At 35.3% G+C, this 25,572-nt stretch overlaps 3 protein-coding genes across 3 annotated transcripts; 1 reads left to right on the forward strand and 2 right to left on the reverse strand.

The window, feature by feature from the left end:
• Positions 1 to 7,108: 7,108 nt before the first annotated feature.
• LOC130725129 (uncharacterized) lies at positions 7,109 to 9,530 on the reverse strand. The gene is made up of 6 exons (XM_057576383.1): positions 9,322 to 9,530; positions 8,433 to 8,772; positions 8,153 to 8,237; positions 7,940 to 8,026; positions 7,415 to 7,651; positions 7,109 to 7,185 (listed from the first exon to the last, which is right to left on the reverse strand). Exons 1-6 carry the CDS (start codon positions 9,471 to 9,473, stop codon positions 7,109 to 7,111), a joined length of 978 nt encoding a protein of 325 aa, XP_057432366.1. The 5' UTR covers positions 9,474 to 9,530.
• A 9,518-nt stretch (positions 9,531 to 19,048) lies between these two features.
• LOC130724699 (uncharacterized) lies at positions 19,049 to 22,657 on the forward strand. The gene is made up of 7 exons (XM_057575983.1): positions 19,049 to 19,516; positions 19,658 to 19,824; positions 19,956 to 20,167; positions 20,974 to 21,228; positions 21,345 to 21,431; positions 21,709 to 21,881; positions 22,306 to 22,657. Exons 1-7 carry the CDS (start codon positions 19,230 to 19,232, stop codon positions 22,415 to 22,417), a joined length of 1,293 nt encoding a protein of 430 aa, XP_057431966.1. The 5' UTR covers positions 19,049 to 19,229; the 3' UTR covers positions 22,418 to 22,657.
• Positions 22,658 to 23,043: 386 nt separating this feature from the next.
• Positions 23,044 to 24,643, reverse strand: LOC130721864 (spermidine coumaroyl-CoA acyltransferase-like). The gene has a single exon (XM_057572448.1). It carries the CDS (start codon positions 24,549 to 24,551, stop codon positions 23,169 to 23,171), a length of 1,383 nt encoding a protein of 460 aa, XP_057428431.1. The 5' UTR covers positions 24,552 to 24,643; the 3' UTR covers positions 23,044 to 23,168.
• Positions 24,644 to 25,572: the final 929 nt, after the last annotated feature.

Genomic DNA, 25,572 nt, shown 5'->3' on the forward strand with positions numbered 1-25,572 from the left:
ATACATCAAGCCAAGGTTAGTGGTGCCTTTCAGATACCTTAGGATCCTCTTAACAGCAGTTAAGTGGGTTTCCCTTGGATCTGATTGGAAACGAGCACATAAGTGAACACTAAATAATATGTCTGGCCTAGATGCAGTTAAGTATAGAAGTGAACCTATCATTCCACGATAGAGCTTCTGACATACTTTACCACTTTTATCTTCTTTCTCCAGAATGCATGTTGGATGCATTGGAGTCTTGGCCACTGTAGATTCCAGCATATTGAACTTCTTCAGAAGTTCTTTAGTGTACTTGCTCTGATGGATATATGTTCCTTCTGGTGTTTGATCAACTTGTATTCCCAGAAAGTACTTTAATTCTCCCATCATACTCATCTCAAATTCAGCCTGCATCATCTCAGAAAATTCTTTGCATAGAGATTGATTAGCAGAACCAAATATAATATCATCAACATAAATTTGCACAATTAAGATATCATCTTTATAAGTCTTGCAAAAAAGAGTTGTATCTACTTTACCCCTTACAAACTCATTCTCCAGAAGGAATGAGCTAAGTCTCTCATACCATGCTCTGGGAGCTTGCTTCAGACCATAGAGTGATTTCTTCAATTTGAACACATGGTCTGGTTTCTTTTCATCTTCAAAACCTGGGGGTTGATGAACATAGACTTCCTCTGAGATATAACCATTTAGGAAGGCACTCTTTACGTCCATCTGATGTAGAACTATGTTGTGATTTACTGAGAAGGAGATCAACAGTCTGATTGCCTCCAGTCTTGCTACCGGGGCAAATGTTTCAGTGTAGTCTATTCCTTCCTGCTGGCTGTAGCCTTGAGCAACTAGCCTTGCCTTGTTTCTGACTACATCTCCTTTCTCATTCAGCTTGTTTCTGAATACCCATTTTGTTCCAATAACATGGACACTCTCAGGCTTCTTCACTAAGCTCCAAACATCGTTCTTGGAAAATTGATTCAATTCTTCTTCCATGGCCAGAATCCAATCCTTGTCCTGAAGAGCTTCATCTATTGACTTGGGTTCAATTAAGGACACCAATCCTTTCAGACTTAGCAAGGTCTCTTCAGAGGGTCTGAAGGCAGATCTGGTTCTGACTGGTTCATCTTTGTTGCCCAGAATCAATTCCTTAGGGTGAGCTGCAGTGATTCTGCTCTTCTTCAGAGTTTGTGAGTTAGAGGTGCCAGCTTCTTCCTCTGGTTCATCTTCCTCTGGCTCAACTTCCTCTAGAGCTTTGCCTTTGTCAGAAACATTAATGCTTAAATCTGCAAACTTTTCAACTAGCTTTGACTGGTCAGAGTCAAGCTTATCATCAAATCTAACATGAATAGATTCTTCAATAGTCTTAGCATCAGTATTATAAAATCTAAAGCCTTTAGATCTATCAGAATAACCAAGTAATAGACACTTAGAAGACTTAGCATCAAATTTATGCAATCTATCCTTAGTATTGAGAACATAACAAACACAGCCAAAAGGATGAAAATAAGAAATGTTGGGTTTTATGTTCTTCCACAATTCATAAGGAGTCTTATTCAGAATTGGTCTCACAGAGATTCTGTTCTGAATGTAACATGCTGTATTTACTGCCTCTGCCCAAAAGTGCTTAGCCATGCCAGTTTCTTGGAGCATGGTTCTAGCCATCTCCTGAAGAGTTCTGTTCTTCCTCTCAACAACACCATTTTGTTGAGGAGTTCTGGGACAAGAGAAATCATGTGCAATTCCATAGGAATCAAACAGACTCTCAAACTTGTCATTCTCAAACTCTCCACCATGGTCACTTCTGACACGCACAATCCTACAAGCCTTCTCGTTTTGCACTTGAGCAATGAAGGTAGAGAACACAGCATGAGACTCATCCTTGCGGGTTAGAAATTTTACCCATGTCCAGCGGCTATAGTCATCAACGATAACCATCCCATATCTCTTGCCACCTATAGACTCAGTTTTCACTGGTCCAAAAAGGTCGATATGCAGAAGTTCCAACGGCCTTGAGGTTGAGACAACATTCTTTGCCTTGAAAGGGACTTTTGTGAATTTGCCTTTCTGACATGCTTCACAAAGAGCGTCTGAAGCGAACTTCAGATTGGGTAAGCCCCTGACAAGGTTTAGCTTGCTCAGCTGAGAAATCTTTCTCATACTGGCATGCCCTAACCGTCTATGCCATACCCACTGCTCTTCATTAACAGACAGAAGGCACTTCACATTCTGAGCCTCCAACTCAGATAATCTGATCTTATAAATGTTGTTCTTCCTCTTGCTGTTAAACAGAACAGAGCCATCGATCTGACTTACAGCCCGGCAGGACTTTTGATTGAATATAACATCATAACCCTTGTCAGCTAATTGACTTATAGACAATAAGTTATGTGTTAAGCCGTCTACCAATAAAACATTATCAATGCATGGACTACTATCTACACAAATAGTACCAGTACCAACAATTTTACCCTTTTCATTTCCTCCGAAGCCAACTTCGCCTCCAGGCTTAAGTTTCAGCTCTCGGAACATACGCTTTTCTCCCGTCATGTGACGCGAGCATCCACTGTCCAGATACCATGATTGGTGTTTCAGTGGAGCTATCAAGGATATCTGCAACATAGATAATCTTGTCCTTAGGTACCCACTTTCTGGGTCCTCTTTTGTTAGTTACCCCAGAGGTTCTGATCACCTTGGGTGTCTCAACATAATATTTTAAAGGAATATTTGCATGATATTTAGTCATAGAGAAAGATCCCTTTTTAAGAGGATGTTTAGCAACTTTAGCAGGTACAGGATCAGGCAATATGGTACCAGAGGGAACAAAGCATTCATACAAGGATTTAGCTTTAGACACAGAAGGCTCATTTCTAATTGGTTTAGAATAGCCAATGCCATGCATTCCATTTCTGCTTACGCCATAGATCATTGAAGCCATTAAGCTTCTATCCACGCTTTTAGCTAGGAATCTTTGAAAAGACTTTTCATACTTAGATTCATTTCTACAATCAGAGGCATCACAGGCAACAATTTCTTCTAACTTAGCAATCTGGTTCTTAAGCACAGAGTTAGAATTTACCAAAGCATGATTTTCATTTTTCAAATCAGAAATAATTTTCTCATGTTCAGAAGGAGTCTTGGAGACGGCAGATAAGTTCTTTTTCAACTTTTTATGCTTAGACAATAAAGAGTTATACTTATCCATGATATCAGACAAAGCATGTTTCAGTTCAGAGGTAGAGAAAGAAGCAAATACCTCATTTTCATCGTCTGAGTTAGGATCTCCTTCTGATTCTGAGTCAGAGTCAACAGCTTCCTTTGACTCTGCTTCCTTGTCTTTGACAATTGCCATGAGTCCTTGGACTTCACCATCAGAGTCAACATCCTCTGACTCTGATTCATCAAATGTCACCATCAGACTCTTCTTCGTCTTGAAGTGCTTCTTTGGCTTCTTGTCTTTCTTCAACTTTGGACAATCACTTTTGTAGTGCCCAGATTCTTTGCACTCAAAACATGTGACTTCCTTGATTGAAGACTTCTTCTGGCCTGAGGACTCATACTTTCCTTTTGCCTTTCCAGAGCCTTTGAACTTGCTCTGCCTGTGCTTCCAGATGCGGTTGAGTCTCTTGGAGATCAGAGTCAACTCATCTTCATCAGAATCTTCTGATGCTTCTTCAGAATCTTCTTCTTCAGCTTGAAGAGCCTTTGACTTCTCAACCTTAGCCTTTTCAGATTTGGATTTCAAGGCTATGGACTTTTTCCTCAGATCTTGCATCTCTGAGCGTTTCAGCTCATGGCATTTCAAAATGCTGATGAGTTCTTCTAAACTCATATTCTCAACGTCTCTCGTGAGCTCTATTGAAGTCACCAAAGGCATCCAACTTTCAGGAAGACACCTGATGACCCTTATGACATGATCTTTTGTCGTGTAGCTCTTGTTGAGAAGTCGTATGCCAGCTACAAGCAATTGAAATCTGGAGAACATTTCTTCAATGGACTCATTTGGCTCCATGATGAAGGATTCATACTTTTGGATCAAAGACAATGCCTTTGATTCTTTGACTTTCTTGTTTCCTTCATGAGACATCTTCAGAGATTCAAAAATGCCTTTAGCAAACTCACGATCTGTAATCTTCTGGTACTCCTCATAGGAAATAGCACTTAGAAGAATTGCTCTTGCTTTGTGATGTTGTGAGTACAGCTTCTTTTGATCTGCAGTCATCTCTGACCTTGGGATCTTCTTGCCATCTGCATCAACTGGACGCTCATAGCCATCCACAATAATATCCCAGAGATCTGCATCGAAACCCAGAAAGAAACTTTCCAGTCTATCTTTCCAATATTCGAACCTTTGACCATCGAACATAGGAGGCTTTGCGTTGTAACCATCTCTTTGAGTTTCACTGGTGGTGGCAGCCATTGTTTTTCACACCGGCCCGGATCACTGAACACTGTTAGGTGTGGTAATCAGAACTTGCGCTCTGATACCAATTGAAGGTATGAAAAACGGTAGAAAGGGGGGGTTTGAATAACGTTTTCAGAACAAAACTTCCACCTTAAAGATTTTGACAAATCTTTCGAGAACTTAAGTGCCAAAGATAAGAGATAGAAAAGCACACAAGGATTTTATCCTGGTTCACTTGATAAATCACTCAAGCTACTCCAGTCCACCCGTTAAGGTGATTTCTTCCTTCTTAGAATGAAGGCAATCCACTAATCAGGTAAGAGTTACAACTGCACTTGAAACCTACAAGTGACTAACAATTACACTGACTTAGCTCACACTAAGATTCACTCTCTTAGTCTTCTCTAGGATCCGATCAACCTTGATCTCCTAAAGGAACTAAACAAACTGTTTATCAAAGAATTGTTTACAAGAGATTTGCTTCTAAAAAGCTAATAGTAAACACAATGAATTTCAGATGAAAGAAAGCTTAGAATATTTTGAATATCTTGCGCGTGTGTATTGCTTCTTCTTAGTTTCTTTTCCGCTTCTTTCAATCTTCAGCCTCTATATATACTCCAAGGATTAGGGTTGAGCGTTGCATGGGAAATGCTACCGTTGGAGGGCAGTTCTGGAAAATCCAGCTTCTGCTGTGGCTGAGAACGTTAGGTAGGTCGTCAGGAAGGTACACTTGCTTTTGTACTTGGATAGCGACTTGACCTTTTAACCTAGGAGACTTCTGATCAGGGGAATACTTCATATTGGAACTTGTGAAGCCGGTTGATCAGAGTCAGAGGGAAAGCACAGATCCTCTGACCATTGTATCTTCTGATTCTGAACTCAGAGGGAAGAACATGGCCTTCAGAGTTTCTTGCTTCTGGACTTCAGAGTTTCCACTATTCAGCTTCTGGATCTTCAGAGTCTTCTACACCATCAGAACATCTGAACCTTCAGTGTTTCTTGGTTATCAGAACTTCTGGATCTTCAGAGCTTCTAGCGACTGAGTCCACATCAGAGTTTGTATAGCTTCAGAACTTCTGAAGCTTTTCCACTGTTCATACTGAACATGGTGAATGCGAAAGCGTTGCTTGGGTCACTCTTTTGTACACAGTGCTTCTGATTTGTGTGAGATTGAGTTGAGGTCAGAGCCTGTAAATAGCACACTCAGAAAAACACGTTAGAGTACCACAATTGTTCATATCAAAAGGTTAACTTGTAATCATCAAAACATAGAGTTGTACTACTAGATCAAAACTTGATCTTACACTAAATTCCTACAGTGTTCCAAGGGTGGAACATAGTTTGATTTCCTAAGGTTCTTGTCCTAGGTTTAAGCGTATATCGATCGTGCTATACCTTTTATCGATTTTGATGCAATCCTTAGACTTTTCCTGAACTTTCTCCTTCATAAATTTATTCCTTTCGATAACTCTTGTTCAGGTTTTTCCTTCACGATACGTCAAGCCTAATCGTAAATGGAAATCTCTTCCACTTATTCTAAGCTTAAAAATTTGGGTCTTACACATCTCCAGGAAAAACATCCACAAAATCTCGAACCACCGGAATACCATGAATATCCGATTCCTTCTTCCCTTCCAGACTTAGCAATGAAAAGTACTTCTGAGTGCCCTCGCTCAACGATGCACTAATGTGGTTAATAGAAAGATACTCGAAAAGATCCGAGTCTGGGAACACCACTTTCTTTCGACTACAGTCCAAAAGACAATGGTAGTGGGATAACCAATCCATCCATAGGATTACATCTAGGTTTTTAAGGGGTAGACATACTAGGTTGGCATGGAAAGTTCTATCCTTATATACTACTGAACAGTGCATGCATGCGGCATTAGCAATTAGAGTCCTAGCAGGTGTAGTTACCATAAGATCAAAGCTCAAAGTAGTAATAGGCAGATGCAGTCTTGCTACGCAATCCTTAGAGACAAATGAATGAGTTGCTAATTGGTTGTTTGGCGCTAATTAAGATACCTTGCCCAACCCCACATTTCCCATCAAACAACCTCCTGGAACCTCAACACTAAACAAGATATCTCAATTTGTTTACACTATTAATTCAGACTTGAATAGCAAACATCTACATGAACAGGTGCCATTGAAACATATTTGTGCAAAACACCAGAACTCAATCCTCAAAACATATTTCTTCTTTTTCTATATCTCTTCTAGATGTGGGTGAAATTGAGGGATGAACAAAGTTTAATCGTTTATCGATTATTTAAATCTAAAAGGATACCCTAGCCTACAAGTTGAGTCCCCTGATATGAAATGTATCCAAGTTTCCTAACAAAAACCCAGAACCCTCCTTAAACATAGCTAAACAGAGTTATCGACACTTATACTCGTTTGGATGCAAACCAAAGAACGCTCATTCGAACTTATTTAGTGCATTTTCTAGTCATGTTCCATCTCATTCTTTTATAGTTAAGTCTTCTTACCATCCTTGAGTACTAGCCAGATAAAGATCTTCATATAAAATGTGGTATCTCCAAGTTCTAAATGAAGTTCTAGAAATTAGTTGATGTTTTAAATTGTGGTTACAGTTCTGATAACGATTAAGCACCTTGAGACAAATTGTCGTTAACCGGAAATAGCATAAAAATGCAACAATATTTCCTTTATGTATATTTGGAAGAAAACATGCATAAACAAATAATACTAAAAGTTCAAGTGAAAAATTCTGTCAGCACAAACTGCCACAATAACTGGACCAGCCAAATCACCAATAGCACAACCTGAAAAACAAGCAATTCAAAAATGGAAAACCATAAAAAAAATTAAAATTCAATTATCTTTGCAAGATTCAACCAAAGCAATGTGATGTATAAGCTTGTTTGGATTGAGACCAAAAAACACTTATCGAAACTTATCTAATGCATTTTTTATATTAGAGAAACTCCAATAAGTTCTATTTGATCCATACCAAACGAGCTCAATGTTAGCATGCAATGTTCGTAATCTTACTAATCCACTGGCCGGTCGCGGGGCGAAAAAGGGTAGCCCCAATCCCTCCCCCAATAGAAGCAAAAATCAGAGATGCATGGCACCTAACTGTTGCTATGAAAATCTTCTGCCTAAGAAGTCTTGTTCTCTCATCTTTGTTCATATCACTTACATCATTCTTTGACATGGATGTGAAGAATTGACATAATCTGATGCCTACTTGGACAACCCATGATGCTGTAACTCCAAGCATGTGCCCTGTGGACCAACATTAGCACAATATAGGTTATGCCAAAGTCTCAATTGTATCAAGATCCTCTGTTCCTAAATAGTCTCTCATTCCTTATTCCACCAAGGAGATTGTGCCATGTCAATTAAAAGTAACTATATATGTAATATTATAAATGTCATATCTATGTATGTTTTAATTGACATGTCATAATTTCATTTATTGAGACAGAAAATGAGACACCATTAGAAAACATATGATCTCAATCCATCTCAACCATCCTTGCAAAAAACATACGACTGATTCGTTGCTTTTACCTCTGAAAGTTGCTTTGCTCACAGAAAAGAAGTAAACTAAAGTAGGCATTCTCCTTCCAGCTTTGCGAGCAGCTGATTTAGTAACATCTGTTTCAAGATATCACGCAAATTGAATGCATTATGCATAAAAGATTTGTATAAATACAAAATTGACACCAAAATATCATAGTATTTGATGTTTGTATAAGAAACCATTTGGGGGAAAGAGTGTACCTTTGAGTAGTTTCCATGCCATTCTTCTTGAAACATAATGGACAGTTACTCTTTCTAAAATGCGCCTAGTTGTCACAACTGTAACCTTTTATAAATTAGAAACAAATCAACTTATCAGCTAACATTTGAGCAGTTAGATAAAAATAGAAAAATGAAAAATTTAAGACTCCATATAAAATAATAACATGCTTGGATCGGCTTATATTTCCTCAGAATCAAGTATGTCATCCTAAAAACTACTCATAGAAGCTTCTCCCCAGAATTGGAATCAATGGCTCACCTCACGGATGATTTGAATCAGTGACTTTCTGAAGGGACCGGCCAGATTGAGACGAAGCTCGTCTTCATTGTCCTGTATAAAGTCATCATCATCTTGCTCCATCTTTGCATGAGGCTCCAAAAGAGGCAAATAGAACATCAAGAATGACCTCAATGTAATATGTGAAAGTGAGTTCAATTCAAAAACAGATAATAGTGGTTTTAGTTCAATATTGTAGCTCTTTGTACTACTATATTTTAGAGAATCATGATAAAAATATTTTCCAGTTGGTACACTTGGCATGCTAGGAATGTAGTCTTCAGCAATTGCCGCTCCAGCATCACAATAAGCAACTGGTGTCCTGAAACTGGTGTTGTGTCAAGAATGTCAATATAATTTGGGGGGAAAAATAAGGCAACAATGCATGATTTGCTGAGTTTGCAAAATTATTACACTACTATGTCCATGAATCCTCAAAACTAGTGTTTAAAATTGCAGTCTGCAATTGTAATTGCGGCCACAACATAAAATATTTTCAAATTTTCGTAATGACATCACGATTACAATTGCTGTTGAGATAATCCACATTTGTCTGCAATTCTACTATATAACCATGTAATCACAAGATACATAAAAAGCTAAGAATTACCCCCTCCCCCAAAATGACCACTTGTCCACTTCACTATAAAGTGTGGCTAAAGTATGGCTGAGAAAACAAATTAAAAGAGCTGACTAAATGAGTGTGAGAAAGGATTAGAACTTTTAAGTATATTTTACAATCCAGTACAAATTATTCAACAAAATAGTTGTTTTTAAAACCATGTAAACCAAATCAATGATTATTGTAATATCTTGATATTTATTACTCATTTAGACAAAACTATGTAGGGAAAAGACTAAAGGATCGTACCCAAAGAAGTCCCTTGAGGCCAAAGAGGTTCCGGCAGCAAATGAGGCAACAGTGGCAGATGTAGAAACAAACCAAGAAGATTGATATGTTTGTGTTGTGTTAAAGCTTTGATTTTTCCTCCACAGATCTAGAAGTAATGTTATTCCTCCCATTGTTGGACCTTTCAAATTAAAGCAACAATAATCACAAGTGGTTAAATCACATGTTGCATTAAAATGATCTTACATCATTGAAGTACAAATGAATAGCAATGAGGGCTGAATCATGTAAACACATCAAAGAAATATAAGGATACCTTGTTGTTTTGAGGGTTTGAGACACAAAAAAAGGGACACTAATGCAAGAAAATGAGGGAGCTTTGAAATGTTGAGGTAGAAGAGACAAATAACAGTTAACAAATGTGTTGGCAGTTGGATACGTACATGTCTATTTTTGTGGCATTTTGGATCTGTGTGGTTGTACTTGTACCTCTTCTACCTGCATCACTATTCACTACACGTGGGCCTATACTATTACTTTGTTGCTTTCACTTCTACTAGTTTATTTTGTTTTTCAAAAGTACATTTTGGATAAAATATTTAATGTGAGAGTAGTTTATTTGATACTCATCAACATTTTGAAATTACAAAAATATAATAATACAAATGTATACATAAAAAAAACTTTTAAAATCTAATAGGGGTCTTATATATTAATGAACACCAAGTATGATTCTATAATGTCTTATAATTCGGTGAGTTAACTCCTTTTAGATGGATGTGTGAGTAATAAAGTGGGTGGTGCTTTTGGGCTTGTGGTTGTTTGGGTTCTTTGGGGGGTTTATCAATAGGATTTGGGATTTTTCTTCCTTTTCCTCTTGGATTTTTTTCCTGGTTTTTTTTATAAGCGATTTTTTCCTGAGTTGGTTGTAGTTCTTTCTAAGCTGGCTTTCCCCGGTGTGATTGGTATTTTGACGCCTTTTTAAGGAGACTTATATATCCCGAATACTTTACTCAATCTATATATATATGTAAAGCTCACTTGAGCTTTTGCATTAAACTCATTAGCAAAGAGTATTAAATGCATTAAACCATATAATTCTCAAATTAAAAACTAAAAAAAATTATTGTCAATATTAAAAATTAATTTTATTAAAAAAAACTGAAATTTTCTTTAGTTTTGCATTTGACAAATATTGAAAATTAAAATTAGTTAATAATAAAATAATATTTTAATAAATAATGTAGATAAATAGTTTTAAAATTAAAAAGCGCCGCTAAAATGAATTTAAAGTTAACTATAACATATATGTGCATTATTGAAAAAATAGGCTTAAATACTCTTCTGACCCCTAAAATTGTAAATGGAATCAAACCTGATCCTTGTAAAATTTTCGCATCAAATTGGATCCCTAAATTTTGTTTTTTAATCTAATTAGGTCCAAAGTGTGTCTGAGTCTATGTGTGTTTGGAAAACTTCTGCAGATCCACGTTTGGCCCCGATCCACGTTTGCAGAAGAAAGAAATAGTTGCTTTTGGATATCTGGATCCACGTTTGGCCTCTCCAGATTTGAAACCAAACACACACTCTGATGTGTCTTATTTTTTACCCAGTCAACTTTTCCACGTGGCTTTTTTTTATTTTTCCATGTCATATAATTAATTAGTATTCCTTTTTTTTATTCCACTCATACAAACAAAAAATATGCTTCTAAAAAAACAAAAAATCTAACCTAATCTAAATTATCTAGTCTAATTTAAATGTGCGATCCCCACCGTCTGCAATGGCAATGACAACTTCATAGTCTTTTGGGATTTTGTCAAGCTTCATAGTCGTTTGTGGCAGATCCAAACGCCTTTCGTCTCTTCCTCCCCAGTCCCCAACATTCCTAATTTAAGGTTTCTCTAGGCTCACTCATCCAATTTCTTCTCTTATATTGATCACTGTAACCTGATTTTGTTCAATGACATATCCAACACCTTTCCGTGCCGTCTCTTCCTCCCCATCAAACCCAGATCCGTAGAGGGAAGGCTAACCACCGCCACAAGCACCAGATCTGCCTTTCTTCTTCTTTTTCCATCGAGCAGATTTGGGCTTCATCTCTTTCTGGGTTCATCTCTCGTCTTGGTGCTTGAAATTTTTGGGTTTGGTGCTTGCGATTTCTCGGTTGGTCTAATGAAGTAGGGGAACATGGTGATGATGTTGAAAGTGATTGTGAGAGTGAGAAAGACATGGATGAACAACTCAAAAACCCCAAATTATCTCTCAATAACCCCCAAATTGAACAGGGACCAGGTTGAAAGTGGTGTGATATTGAAAGAGATGGATGAACGTGGTGTGATATTGAAAGTGATTGTGATACTGAAATTGATATTGGTTTGTTGTTGAGAAGAATCGTGAATCTGAGCTTGAGTTAGTGGAAAGGAGATAAAGTTTGGGTAATCTAAGGTTTAAATTGGGGCTAAGATGATTAATTAGGGATTAATATTGATTTACAATTAATTAGAACAAGTGGCATTAATCAGTATTTAAAAAATAAAAGAAAAAGCCACGTGGAAAAGCTGATTGAGATTAAAAACAAGCCACGTCAGACCCAGACACCCTTTGGACTCAATTAGATTAAAAAAAAACTTTAGGGACTCAATTCGATGCAAAAATTTTACAGGGATCAGGTTTGATTCCCTTTACAATTTCAAGGGCCAAAAGAGTATTTAAGCCGAAAAAATATCTAATAATAATTTTGATCTATGATATATTAGTAAAAATTACTTATCCATGAGAGGGTTGGTCTCATGAATCATTTGCTATTAATAATATTCATCTTTTGTTGTAAAAAAAAAATTACTTAAGGAAGCATAATAGAGAAAAATAATAATGGTCAAAGTTGAATAAATGTTCGTTGTGAGAGACATATCCATTTAATGTGATCGTAGAACCTCGAGAGATTATAAGTCTCTTGGCTATCGACTTTGAGAAAACATTCGGAAACCAAATAAGTTAAATAAATTTAAATTCGCTTGATAATATTTTAAGCTATTTATGTTATCACTTATCATAATTCTAAAATTTAAAATTAATTTATTCTTCTTGACCTTGACAAGTCACAACAAATGACTTTCTTGGTAAAAAGTTGGATTGGGTGAGCCCCCACACCCTAGAGGAACTTGCCCAGGGACGAACAAGACCTAAAAGAAAGGAACTTGCTAGGGGCGAGAGAAAGGACTTAGGAGATTAGGGACCCCCTTAGGGCAAGCGCCAGGGGCGATTGATGTATGTAAGGGAGTTGGGCCGAGTGAGGTACGACCCAACAAGCCTCATTAGTGGCAAAGTTAGGGTTTCATGTAACCTCTATAAAAGGGGACTTTATGATCATTGCAAAGGATCATTCGGCACTTATTCTAAAGGATTAGGCTATTACTAGACTCATGCTTTACTAGGGTTTGAGGCTTATACCATTCTTGAGTGTTCATTTCCAGAACAAAAGTATAAAAAATGATATTAAAATTTATTTCATAACACTAGCACTTAACATTTTTTTACGTAATTTAAATATTTCAAATTAACTTAATAATTTTTCATAATTTTTTTTATTTTTAAAAATCATTTCTATGCTAATAATTACTCCCTCCGTTCCTTTTTATTTGTCTTTCTAGCACAATTTTTTTGTTTCCTTTTATTTGTCATTTGGTGATTTAAGGTTACATTGTACCAATTATACCCCTAACACAATCTCATTTATTCCATTCAAAGTTTAGTAGTGGAAAATTGAATTTAATGAGCTTCCTGAAAACTGTGTTGTCTTTCTTGCTTCAAAATTTCATTGTCCAATCTGATTTTAGCTTTAATTATTCTATATGACTATTCAACTTGACTATAAATACATACTCCAATGTTACTTTGCGGTTAATTATGGAGTACATTTCATATAATCACATCATAAAATTGCATGATACTTAGTGGTTCAAAAAAAACTGCAGTAGAATTTGATTGAATGGAAACTGGCCTTTGAATTTAAAAAATAAATGAATTCAAATAATTAAGTTTTGATTAAATTGGAATTCGAAGGAATTGGAGTGAAATGTACACGTCCTTTCTTGGAGGGAATTGGAGTGCTGGAGTATAATTGTATAAACCTTCTGCGTTTCCTTTTTTTTTTTGAAGTCTTTTAGTCTTTCTTTGAGGAGTGCATGAGACAATGTAAGATTAATGTTGTTGAAAACTGAAATAGTTTAATGATATGAGAGAGAGTGTTGTGGGAAAATTAGGAAATTAATTATTGGAGAGAGAAATTCTATGAATGAAGATAAAGTAAATAGTGAATTGAATTAGGGTAAAATGGGAAAATTAGCTCTAAAAGTGCAATACCTTGGTGGAAGAGCTTTGTGCTAGAAAGACAAATAAAAAGGAACGGAGGGAGTAAATATCAATAATAAAATTTGAGTAATATTAATTATTTATACAAAAAAATCTAATAATATTTATTGAAATGTCTTAACACAATTTATTTACAATTATAATTAAAAAATATTTTTGTATTTATTTAAACTATAATAATTTATATATAATGTTAAAAAATATTGTAAGTAAACCCGTGCAACGCACGGGTATAATATCTAGTATATAAGTAAAGGAGACTTAAGTTTTTGCATGCATTAAACTAGGGCTGAGCATGGGTCGGGTTCGGGTGGGTTCGGGTGAAACATACCGGGTTTGAACGGGCTTCAATCAAGCATATTCACCACCGATTCCGCCCATGGTATGATTACGGGTGTGTCGGTTTGGGTTGAACCGGGTGGCGGGTAGCTTCGGTGGGTTGGGGCGGTTTGAACCCAGGAAAAAAAAAATTAAGAAGGAAACCCAATATAGAAGATGGGAAGATCAAAGAAAAAATATCCTAAAAACAGAGAGATTAAGAAGAATAAAATTTACAGAGAAAGATCCAGTTACTCTAATCACTGAAGCATGGAAAAAATACAACAAAATATTCATATTTCCAGCCTTTCCTTTGGTCACTTTCCTAGATTCACTTTCCTGATTCACTTTCGTTGACATCTTCAAATGCTTAGACAACACTGCGAGTCTCTAAATAAACAGTTTTTGAGTGAGAACTCAGACTAGGGGGGCCAGAACAGAGAGAATCCATGAGTTGGAGAGTGGGTTTGGGGTCCTTGAGCCATGCATGGAGGAAAAGGGAAGAAGGGGGTCTGTCGAGGTTTGATGGCCGCACACAACCATGGGGTGTTGGACGAGGCAATGAAGATCCGTTAGAGAGAAGAGTAGATGTGGTCGCGGAGGTGGAGAGGAACAAGGAAGAAGGGAGAAGAATGGCCGATGACAGTGGTGGGAGTGTGTGAACGGTTGAGAAGAAAGAAGATTGAAGGATAAGGTTGAGATAAAATTTTGAATAAAGGGGCATTGGGCAGTGTAATAAATTATGAATGGTAAAGTTGTAGAGCACTACACAATTGTTTAATTTACTTTTTTACTTTTCCCATGTAAAAAAAAAAATGCAAACTAATCTGATTATTGATAAAGTAGACAATGACATTATGACAGTCATTGATTAGTACGCAAAAGACAAGCTATGTTGTTCTACTAGTAGGGTCAGTCAAGTCAGTAGTAGTGCACAGAAGTAGTCTCAGATACAAACAGGTACCTATAAAAATATTTATATTCATTTATTACGGTCGGGTTCGGGTAAAATTGGATTTTAAATTTCCAACCCGTACCCGACCATTATTACCCGTCTGAAACTATCTTCCCCTTTCGCCTTAACTGTCTACCCGACCCGACTCGACCCATTGCTTTTTTTTTTGTCGGTTTTTTCGGGTTTGGGTCGGGCTAGATAATCTTGCTCAGCCCTACATTAAACCATAAAAACTCACATACCTTTATATTAAATACATTAAAAAATAATAAAAAATATTAGATAAATTAAAAACTGAAAATATATAAGTAAAGGAGACTTGAGTTTTTGCATGCATTAAATGCATTAAACCATAAAAACTCACATACCTTTATATTAAATACATTAAAAAATAATAGATAAATTAAAAACTGAAAAAAGATTATTATCAAAAACAATTCAACTACTTATAGACTTAAAATTGACTTGAGCTTTGAATTTGACAAATATAAAAAAAATAAAATTAATAAAAAAATAATATTTATTAATAAAAAAATTTAGATAAAATTTTTTTAAAATAAATTTGTTTAATCTATATATATATATATATATATATATATATATATAGCTATTCTACATACATATGTAAAGCAGACTTGAAAAGATATAATTGAACATGTAAAGAAATAATAAATGTATTTTCTATTAAAAACATTAAATAAAAAAATGAAAACTAAAATAAAAACTACATCCACTTTAATTTTCATTATATTAATTATTAATTGCTAAACTTTTCAATTTCTCATATTTAAAAGTAAATATTAAAATTTAAAACTTTTCAATTTATCTTATTTAAAATTAAATATTTAAATTATTTAAATTTTAATTATTCATTACAACTTCAGGTGAAGTTTTACAAAATAATAATAATTGAAATTGACTACCTTTACATTAATGACAATAATAGATTGTTAATAATAATTATAAATTTTATTAGTTATTTATCATAAATTGAGAAATAAAAAAAAACAAATAAAACTTATTAACTATTTCTTACTTATAAAAAATATTTATTAATAAATAATGTCGAAAAAATATTTGAAAATTAAAAAAATGCCTCTATAAGATATTTATTATTACTATATTGAATGTATGTATTATTTGAAAAAAGATTATTTAAATATGATTTTTAATCTATTATATAGTAGTAAAAATAACTTGAGGAAGCATAACAGAGAAAAATAATTATAACAAAATTTGAATAAATTTAAATTTACTAAATTTTACGATATTAAAATTTTAAATTATTAAAATTTTTAAAGTTAAAATTATTTCATTGTTGATAAAAAATATGTTATCATAACTTATATTAAAACATCATTACTTGATTTAAAATATTTCAAATTCACTTAAGGATTTTTCAAATTATTAAATAAATAAATTATTAATTTGGTTTATAAGGGTGAGTTGTGATTGAAAAATAGAACAACATTTGGGGACAATATTTCTCCTAACAAACTAAAGTTACAACAGAGAACCTAAATCAATAGAATATGTTACAACCAAAGTTTTTAAATTCAATGGCTTATCTTAAAAAAAAACCAAAGTTTTTAAAATTAATTTTATACTAATACAAAAGAAATTTAATTACTCCATAATAATTTTTATACTATATTTAAAAAATAGTGTAAAGAAACTCGTGCAACGCACGGGTATTATTTCTAGTATATTAGTAAAGCTCACTTGAGCTAAGTATTAAGTACAAATACACATATGTATTAAACCATAAAAGCTCACATACCTTTATATTAAATACATTAAAAAATAAAATATTTAATAAACTAAAAACTGAAAAAAATTGTATTATAAAAACCTATTCAACTACTTATATTAAATAACAACATTCATAGACTTAAAATTTACTTGAGCTTTGCATTTGACAAATTTAAGAAATCAAAATAAAAAACAAAATAATATTTATTAATAAATAGTTTAGATAAAATACTTTTAAAATAAAAAAATTTCTATCAATATACATCTATCTATATTATACCTGAGGCTCTTATTTCCCAAAGTAATTATTTATATATATATATATTTGGTCTTTTCAAAAAAAAAAATATCTATCTATCTATATATATTAGTAAAGCTCACTTGAGCTAAGTATTCAGTACAAATACACATGAGAACCTACATACATTAGTAAAAAAACTGGTGTTTTAATGAGATAGCTTAGTGAGTGAATGAACGGGTAGTGGAAACTTGTGCACTAATGATTTCAGTTTTAAACTTAATAAATATAAAATGTATAAGCAAAAGAGTAACATCCATGCCAAAAGTGTAACAGACCACAAAGTTATATCTGCAAATGGTTTTAGCACAGTACCTTAAATTAAAATCAAATTTAATGTTAATTTTAAACTAATATCAATTTAGTCCAAGAAAAAAAAACTATTAACAATAAAGCATACTTCCGCCAAAATTAATCTTGATATGCAATGGTCTTAGTTTGCAGTCCAATTTTCTGCAGGAATATATGTCTATTTTTCTTAAACTCACAAACTCTTAGAATTCCTTAACATAGTAACTCCGAAGAAAAACTAACATTAAATTAAAAATAGTGGCATGATGGCAATACCAGTGTCAAAAACTGAATAAAATTGTTAATGTCAGGAGGCTATTCAACTATCTACATTAAATAAATAAAAAAATGAAATGTATTATATTGAACCATACATCTATTATATCTCTATATAAACAAACCAGTGAAATCACTCACAAACTCAAATTATTCATATTTCTTAGACTTCAGCTGCTGGTGAGAAAAAAATGACAATTGTCTCTAACTACTTCAACAAGTATGTCATTTTTAATTATTTTAGTTAATTTCAAAATTGCTTTTTTAAATTACTCATTCTTATTTCTTTATTGCAGGAGAAAGATCATCAACAACAACAAGAAACACACATTACTTAGTGATATATCCTCGTTGCAGATGATTGGAAAATAAAACTGTGAGTTTCACATATATGGTAATTTACTAAACAATTCTTCTCATTCAATTGAAATCATACAAATATATCATCATTTCTATATTTATATGACACAAATCAGTAACAAAGTGTGAGCCACATAAATTTATATACTGCACTAGAAAGATAAGTGTAAAATGCAGTACTCATTATATTCTTGATAAGAAATAGGAATCTTTCACTCCTCAATATTGTCATATTATGGAAAAAAAAATAGCAACTTAATCATTCAAAGGGAACAAATGACGTCCATCCTGCAGTTAGATAGAATCTATTTTTTATGTTCGTGAAAGTGATTTTAAAAGAACTTCTATGCCACCAACAATGGTAAACAACCACATCAATCTTGATAAAAAAAAAATTAGCACAACTGATAACATCAGTGCAATGACTAAATCAATATAAGAAAAAAAAATAGTAGACTACCACGTTCATTTCAATAATACTAATCTAATTAAGTAATTAAATTTCTTTTATATAAAAAAAAAAACTACTCTCATTTCAATTTCAATAGAAATCTACCTATTTTTTCTTCCGATGAAGCAAAAAAAAAAGAAATCTACCTGTTTGATCATTTTTTCCCTTATTAGAGAAAGAAAGTGTGAGAATATCATAACTCAATTATATTTAATTATACATATATTCTAAATCTTATTCTAAATAATAGCTTTATTACCTTTCTGCAAATTTAAATATTACAATTAAAAAATAAAATTAAAAACGAACCGGTGCAACGCACGGGTTTAATTTCTAGTTATAATGTATATTTTACTTTTGAAAAAAAAAGAGTTGGTGGTGCTAAAATTAGTTCACTCGTTTTGTAATAATAATAATAATAATAATAATAATAATAATAATAATAATAGAGAGTCCAATTTCTCACCCCCACCAACAAGTTTTGACAGCTCTTCTTGGAAGTAAAATTTTTGGAATTTAAATCTCAAAAGGTAAAAGTGGGGTTGTGCGAATTTATTTTGGTGAGATGAGAAGAAATTTAACACCCATAATAATAAAGCAAAAGAAAAAGATAGTATAGGGTAAGCCCAATGAAAAGAGGTGAGTTCACAGAACAACACTGCATTTTATGGCCCAATAAGCCATGGTGGAAGATCCCAAAGTATACCACACCATTTCTCTGTTCCCTTCTCTTCTCAGTTCTCGATCACATCCTCTCTTCTCTTCTTCCATAACACAACACCAGAACCTCAACACACACTCTCTCTCTCGCTCTGTGTTTTTGATTGATTCATAGGAAACGAAAACCAGAGGAAATGTTGCGGTCAGTTGTGAGAGCCGCAACAACCCATCATTCATGGCGTCACAAACCCACCACTATCTCATCTCTCAGTTACTCTTCTAAGGCTCCAAAGCCCGCTCCCACTTCCAAACCCGCCGCCGCCGACCTCCTCTTCGACGAGCAGGAACGCCTCCGCCGCCTCGCCGCCGATGAAAAGGACCCTTCTCTCGATGTCGGCCCTGACGGCCGCCCCCTCTTCTCTTCAGCCACTTCCATCTCCAAGCTCACCGGCAAAGACTCCTGCACCTACTTCAAACTAACGTACCTCTCTCTCTCTCTCTCTGTGTTTTTGTGTTTCAGCTTTCTTCGTTTCGTTGCGGCATTTCATCAAACACATTGTGTGCTTTGTTAATTTGACCCTTTTTTTGGGTTTTGCTTTTCTGGGTCGGTTTGATTTTCCAGAAAGGAGGCTCTGAACGAGGTTCTACCTGAAGGGGTTCCAATGGGTATGGTGAAGGAGTTTCAGGACTCCATGCGACCGGCTTTGCTTGTTCGCCAGAGCTTCTTGGATCTTCGTGATAACTTCAGGCGCATTGTTGATCCCCCAATGTGGTCACCTCCTGGTAAAGGTGCGGTTGTTGCGTTTTTCTCGATTGCCCCAGATGCGGGGTCCTTTAGAATTGCTTGATTTTTTGAACATTGACTATGATTTTGGGTTTTTGGTAATGCATTAGTGAGGTTCAATTTGATATTTTTTTAGGCGTTAAGGCTAGGAAGCAAGTTGTTTTGGATGGTCCTGTTAGCTGTGGGAAAAGCATTGCGCTTGCGATGCTAGTTCAGTGGGCTCGAGAAGAAGGTTGGTTGGTTTTCTATGTTCCTCAAGGAAAGGAATGGACTCATGGTGGTTTCTTCTACAAGCATCCACAATCAGGTCTATGGGACACACCTGTCCAGGCTGAGAATGTCCTCAAGGCAAGAATGGGAATTTAACTGTTTTCCTGTCTTACTTATGAAGTTATGTTTGCGTGTGTAACTATAGAATATCCTAATACCCTTTTAAGTGACCTGTCTAGTTTTTAGAATGTTACAAATAGAAAGAAGCAATATGTAATTTCTTGATGACTACTTTAGCAACAATGAATAATTGAGCGCAGCTCTGATGGTTGGCTATTCCAGTGTCATCTGGGCAAAATGTGCAACTGTTTGCTTTCGTCTAATTGAATTTGGCACTGGCAGTTTACCTATAAGCGATATGTTCTCAATTCTTAGATTTTTTTATTTTTGTTATATAGCAAGATCTGGTAAAGAAGAAAGAACGAGTATACTTATGTGTGATCTTTTCCCTTTCTCTACTGCTTTCTGACACTCCATCTTTTCCTGCGTACTTCTAGAGAATATTTATTTTGTCCTCTCCTATGGTTTTGTATGTATCTTTGTATTGTAGTCATGATTATCCACATTATCCCATCATGATAGTTTTGGGTGTTACTCTCTCTGCTATCACAGTACATGTCATGTAAAATTGTTATGAACTAGCTTAGTATAGTGCTCAATCCCTATGCCTTTAGATAGCCACACGGGTAGATTCTAATAAACAGAATTTTAAAATTTGAGAAAGAGGAAGGGAATTGGAAAAGTTGTTCCTCCGTCTTATTTGTTTATTTTGATTTTGGTTGTCTTGCATTTCAAAGATGATTATTAACAGTTAATGTTTTGTTGTTGGCTTTCTACGCTCATTTTCAGAGTTATTTTGAATCTTACGAGTCATTTGTTTCCAGGATTTTTTGAAGTACAACGAGTCCTACCTAAAGCGATTGCCATGCCAAATATTTGATCCAATCCCATTAGGTGAGGGTGCTGGTGTTGGATGGTTAAAAGATGTTGATTCCTTGGCAATTTCTGAGGGTACAATGTTATATGAGCTGGTGAAGACTGGCATTGAACAAACCCATGCAGCTGTTGGAGTGGTAGTTCGTTTGAGGAAAGAGTTATCCCTTGTTAAAGATATGCCTGTACTTATTGCTATTGATCAAGTGAGAAACATATTCTTGATGTTCAAATGATTCTCGTTCCTTGAAATTGTTTTTTTCTCAAAGTTGGGTTATGCTATATTTTAATGATCATATTTGCTGTATTCGGCTGTCTTCAGTATAATAACTGGTTCACATTCAGCGAGTATGAGGAGCCAGTCACAATTCGTTCATGTCGGCCAATACATGCTAGAGAACTTACAATGGTTGGTGTTTGCTTCTTTATATTTTAGAACAATTTCAGTTATATGCCCCTTTATGGATTAAATCTATGCTTCTGCAAATACACTGCATTTTCATTCATTCTTATCTCGTTTTTGTAAACTTCTGTGGGTATGTTGATAATCTTTTTATGCCAGGGTAGGAAAGTGAATTTAAATTTCTTGCATTTATATTGAATTTCTTGCATTTATATTGAGCTTTCTTAATAATACTTAGGCATGGCTTTTGATCAAATTATTAAATGCTTCCTTCTTTTCGCAGGTGAATGCTTTTAGGTCAATGATGCACAATGAGATGATGGTAGGCGCTTTTTCTCATTCCACAGCAGTAGGAAAGCTTCGGCAACATTTGCCGGATGTTCCGGTAGATGCTCGTGTTATGTTTCCTCGATACAGTTTAGATGAAGCCGAGACTGTTTGCCATTATTATTTAAGGTATGCTTACACAGTCTCCATGCTAGCCAGGTTGATAACATTACTTATGGCCCCCAGATAACAGTTTCTAATTTATAGCCGGATAGGAAGGTCCAAAATAATGTCTTTTTTTATTTCCCGTTAAAATCCTCCATTCAAATTTTGTTCAGTTTTCCTATTTGAAATGTATAATGGTTGGACACTTCCCATATCCAGTTTACATCAATAATTTTGTCAAAACACATTATAGATATAAAACTGGTTCTTCAGCAAATGTTGAATGGATTATTTTCTTGTATAGTAATGCTTTTTCTAGTACCTTCTATATCTGATCATGTGAACCTGAATCTATCATCCATTGGTTGCTGCTAGAGAAATAATCTACCTGTTCGGACTGCTTTTACCTTTCAGATCCTTCAGTTTCATGAGTTTTCATTTTTGGCAGGCAAAGGCTTATTCGTCGCGAAGGATTCTCAGAAGAAAACTGGAAGAAAATTTACTTTCTGTGCAATGGAAATGGAACAGAGATGAGGGGGTTAGTTCCTTTCATGCGATGACAGACAACAGATACCTTTTTTGATTTTAACCAATGTGATGTGTTCTGACTGTTATCGATAATAATATTGAAGTTTCCCAAATTCTTGAGCTACATTCATCTTAGGATACAGTTGGATTTGCCACTTCCATAATCCACTTTATTTGTTTAATTAGCATTAAGAAATGTTCTCAAAGGCGATGTACTACTATGTATATTAACATGCATCTTCTGTTTTTAAAATCAGTGATAATTTTCTGGAGTTTTATTTGTTACTATTATATTAATTTCTTGATAACATTATGCGTAAAACTAGTGACATTCGTAGTCGTAGAAGCTCATATATCCAGGTATTTTGCATTTTTCTCTAATTGTATAGCACAGTTAAACGAGGTTCTATGGACCAAGATGAGTTTTGTCAGTCCTGAGTATAAATGTAATATAATCGTGAATTCACAATTTTATTCTAACAATTATATCTCTGAAATAAAATGTCTAATAATGAAAACTAAAGTATCCTAACTTTTGCTTTGCCAGTTAGAAGTTCAGTTAAACTACTGAATATCAGATCAATTATTCAATTAATAATAAATGGTCGTCCAGACTGTTTAGTCAATCAAACATTTCTTAATGGAAATTAGCATAGTCCAGGAACAAAAATGTGAAAAGATTATTACAAGTAGGGTGACATTGCTTAGTAAAAAGCAAAACGAAAATTAGCACACTTACAGAACTTAAAAAGAAGAAATAATCTGAGTTTTCAATTTTCATAGCTAGATGGTACCCTCATCACTTGCCTTGAGGGCCTCCATTTCCTCCTTAAACTTGGGCATGGATGCTTTGGGGAGGGACACAAAGACCCTAACCCCTCCTTTCATTGAATGATCCAACTTACTAGGAGGCAAGAAAAGGCACAAATCCACAAATCCAAACATGTTCCACGGAACTGGCACTATATTCACTGAACCCTTCCATCCAAAATCCACTTCTTCCAACAAACCCAGTTGCCTCCAATCTGTCAATACCACTGATGCACCTGTTGCTTGAACCCTAATCCCCAATTTCCTCATTGTCTCCAACATGTTGACTGAGTTTTTTATGTATTCCTTATTAGAAGGAAGCTTCTTACTCTCTTTGATGAGCTTCAGGACCTCTGACAGTGGCTTTTCATCAAGTTCTTTCACTGTTAGCACCACATTTGAAGCCACAAAAGCATTCCCATAATACCCTTCAGGCAAAGGTGGATCCAATAGGTGTCTCACCCCCACTGCTAAACAAAACAGAGTTTCCCCATCAGTGTTCAGTTTCAAAGCTCTAGCCCTTGACCTCCAAACATAGGCACCAAGTGTTTCAAGAGTTGTGAAGCTTTCCTTCACACTTTCACTCTCACTTTCCTTCATCAGTTCCAATTTGAGTCTTTGAATGCTCTCACCATTCAGGTTGAAGCATTCATGAGAAATCTCAGTAGTTGGCCAAAATGGTGAAGCTGCCATTGAAGCTTTATCAATGGGAAATTGGAGAGGTTCCTTAAAAACTGTCCCAATTAGTCTCTCTCTCTCCCACACAGGTTTCAGTGAAGGCTCACATTTTTTTCCACTTGCAAGTTCAGACAGGGCTCTGTAGAACTGAGATGCACCAAACCCATCACAAACGGTGTGGGACAAGCCCATTCCAACTGTGAAACCCCCACATTGGAACTTGGTCACCTTGAAAACCAAGAGATGTTCACTAGTTTGGTCTTTTGAAGGGTTATCATACACAAATTTCTGTGCTGTTGGAACATCAATCCCTTCAAGATAGTGAAGAGAAGAGAGGTTACAGTTAGCAGTTGCTTCCAAGAATGGTACTCCATCATCATCGGCATTGCATGTTATTCCAAGTTTTCCATCATCAAGTGCTGTTATCTTCCCTGCAAGGGGATAATAGTGAACCAAAGCCTTTGAGAGGGCTTCTTTGATCACATGAGCAGGGTCTAGTTGGCCATTTGGGGAATCAGGATTTGCCTGGTACACATAAATGGTGTGGCAGAGAATGTTGAGATCAGGGTTGCTGTCAATGGAGGAAAGTGGGAGAATATGACAAGGTGTAGGATTGGATGGTTTAACAATCACAACATCCTTAACATCAAGGGAGAGAGGCATCTTCTTATTTTCCATGGGAAAAGATGTGTAGAGAAGAGGTTATGATAATATCTATTCGATGAGATGAGATATGGGTATGTTTCATAAATGTAACTCTATTTATAGAACTGGTTGTGTAACTCTCCGGGAAACCCCATTGAGAAATTAGGAACAATAAAACACAATCACAAAACAAGAATATAACGTGAAAAACTACAAAATTAAAGAAAAACCACAACCGTTGTCAAAACCGACAATCAGATATATTTAAACTACATCTCACAATACTCTAAAACAAGAGCATAAGCGACAAATGAAACACAAATATAAGCTTAAAGTGTTACCCGATGCTAGTGCATATTGAAATAAAGAAATTGAGCGTCAACTTAGCACAACTGGCTACAAATTCCGGGTTCTACTCTCACCTCCCCATAGGTCAAGGTTTGAATCCCCTGCATCCAGTATAATCTCAGTTGGCGGGCAATCTTTCTCGAGGAGATCCCCCGACACTCCTACCCAAGAGTGGGCCTCTGCTGGCCTCCTCAACATGCCACTCCCCTGCCCAATAGTTTGAAGGTGCTTTCTCTCCGATCTACCATATTTTTGAACAAAAAATAAATAAAGAAAGAAATTGAGTCAATATGTACTCTTGGCCTCCCTCTTCCTTCACCACTGTTCTTCCAAGACATAGGATTGTCGTTCTCCTTAGACTTTGCAATGCTCGACCGTGACTCGCCTGAGAGCATGGAGGTGTTGGCCTTGACCGTAGAGAGTACCTACAAAAGAGGCTCCATGCTCAAGTCAGTGTGAGCAAGGAGAGAATCCATGAGTCTTAAAAAAATTTAAGTAATGCTAAGAATGAATAGCATGTTATGTAAATGAACAATAGACCCTACAAGTATATGAAAGTCCTTAAATGGAGCTATCAAGCGCATGGTTGGCGCGGTGTCGCCACAATTTAAATATTTCATTTTGGCCCTTCGTGTGGCCGCTCAGACACTTTTCCAGTTAGAGTGGGGTGGTCTGTTCCTGAACCACGTAATGCAGGTCACTCTTA

This window comes from Lotus japonicus, chromosome 6, assembly GCF_012489685.1.
Source record: "Lotus japonicus ecotype B-129 chromosome 6, LjGifu_v1.2".
NCBI classification, from domain to species: domain Eukaryota; kingdom Viridiplantae; phylum Streptophyta; class Magnoliopsida; order Fabales; family Fabaceae; genus Lotus; species Lotus japonicus.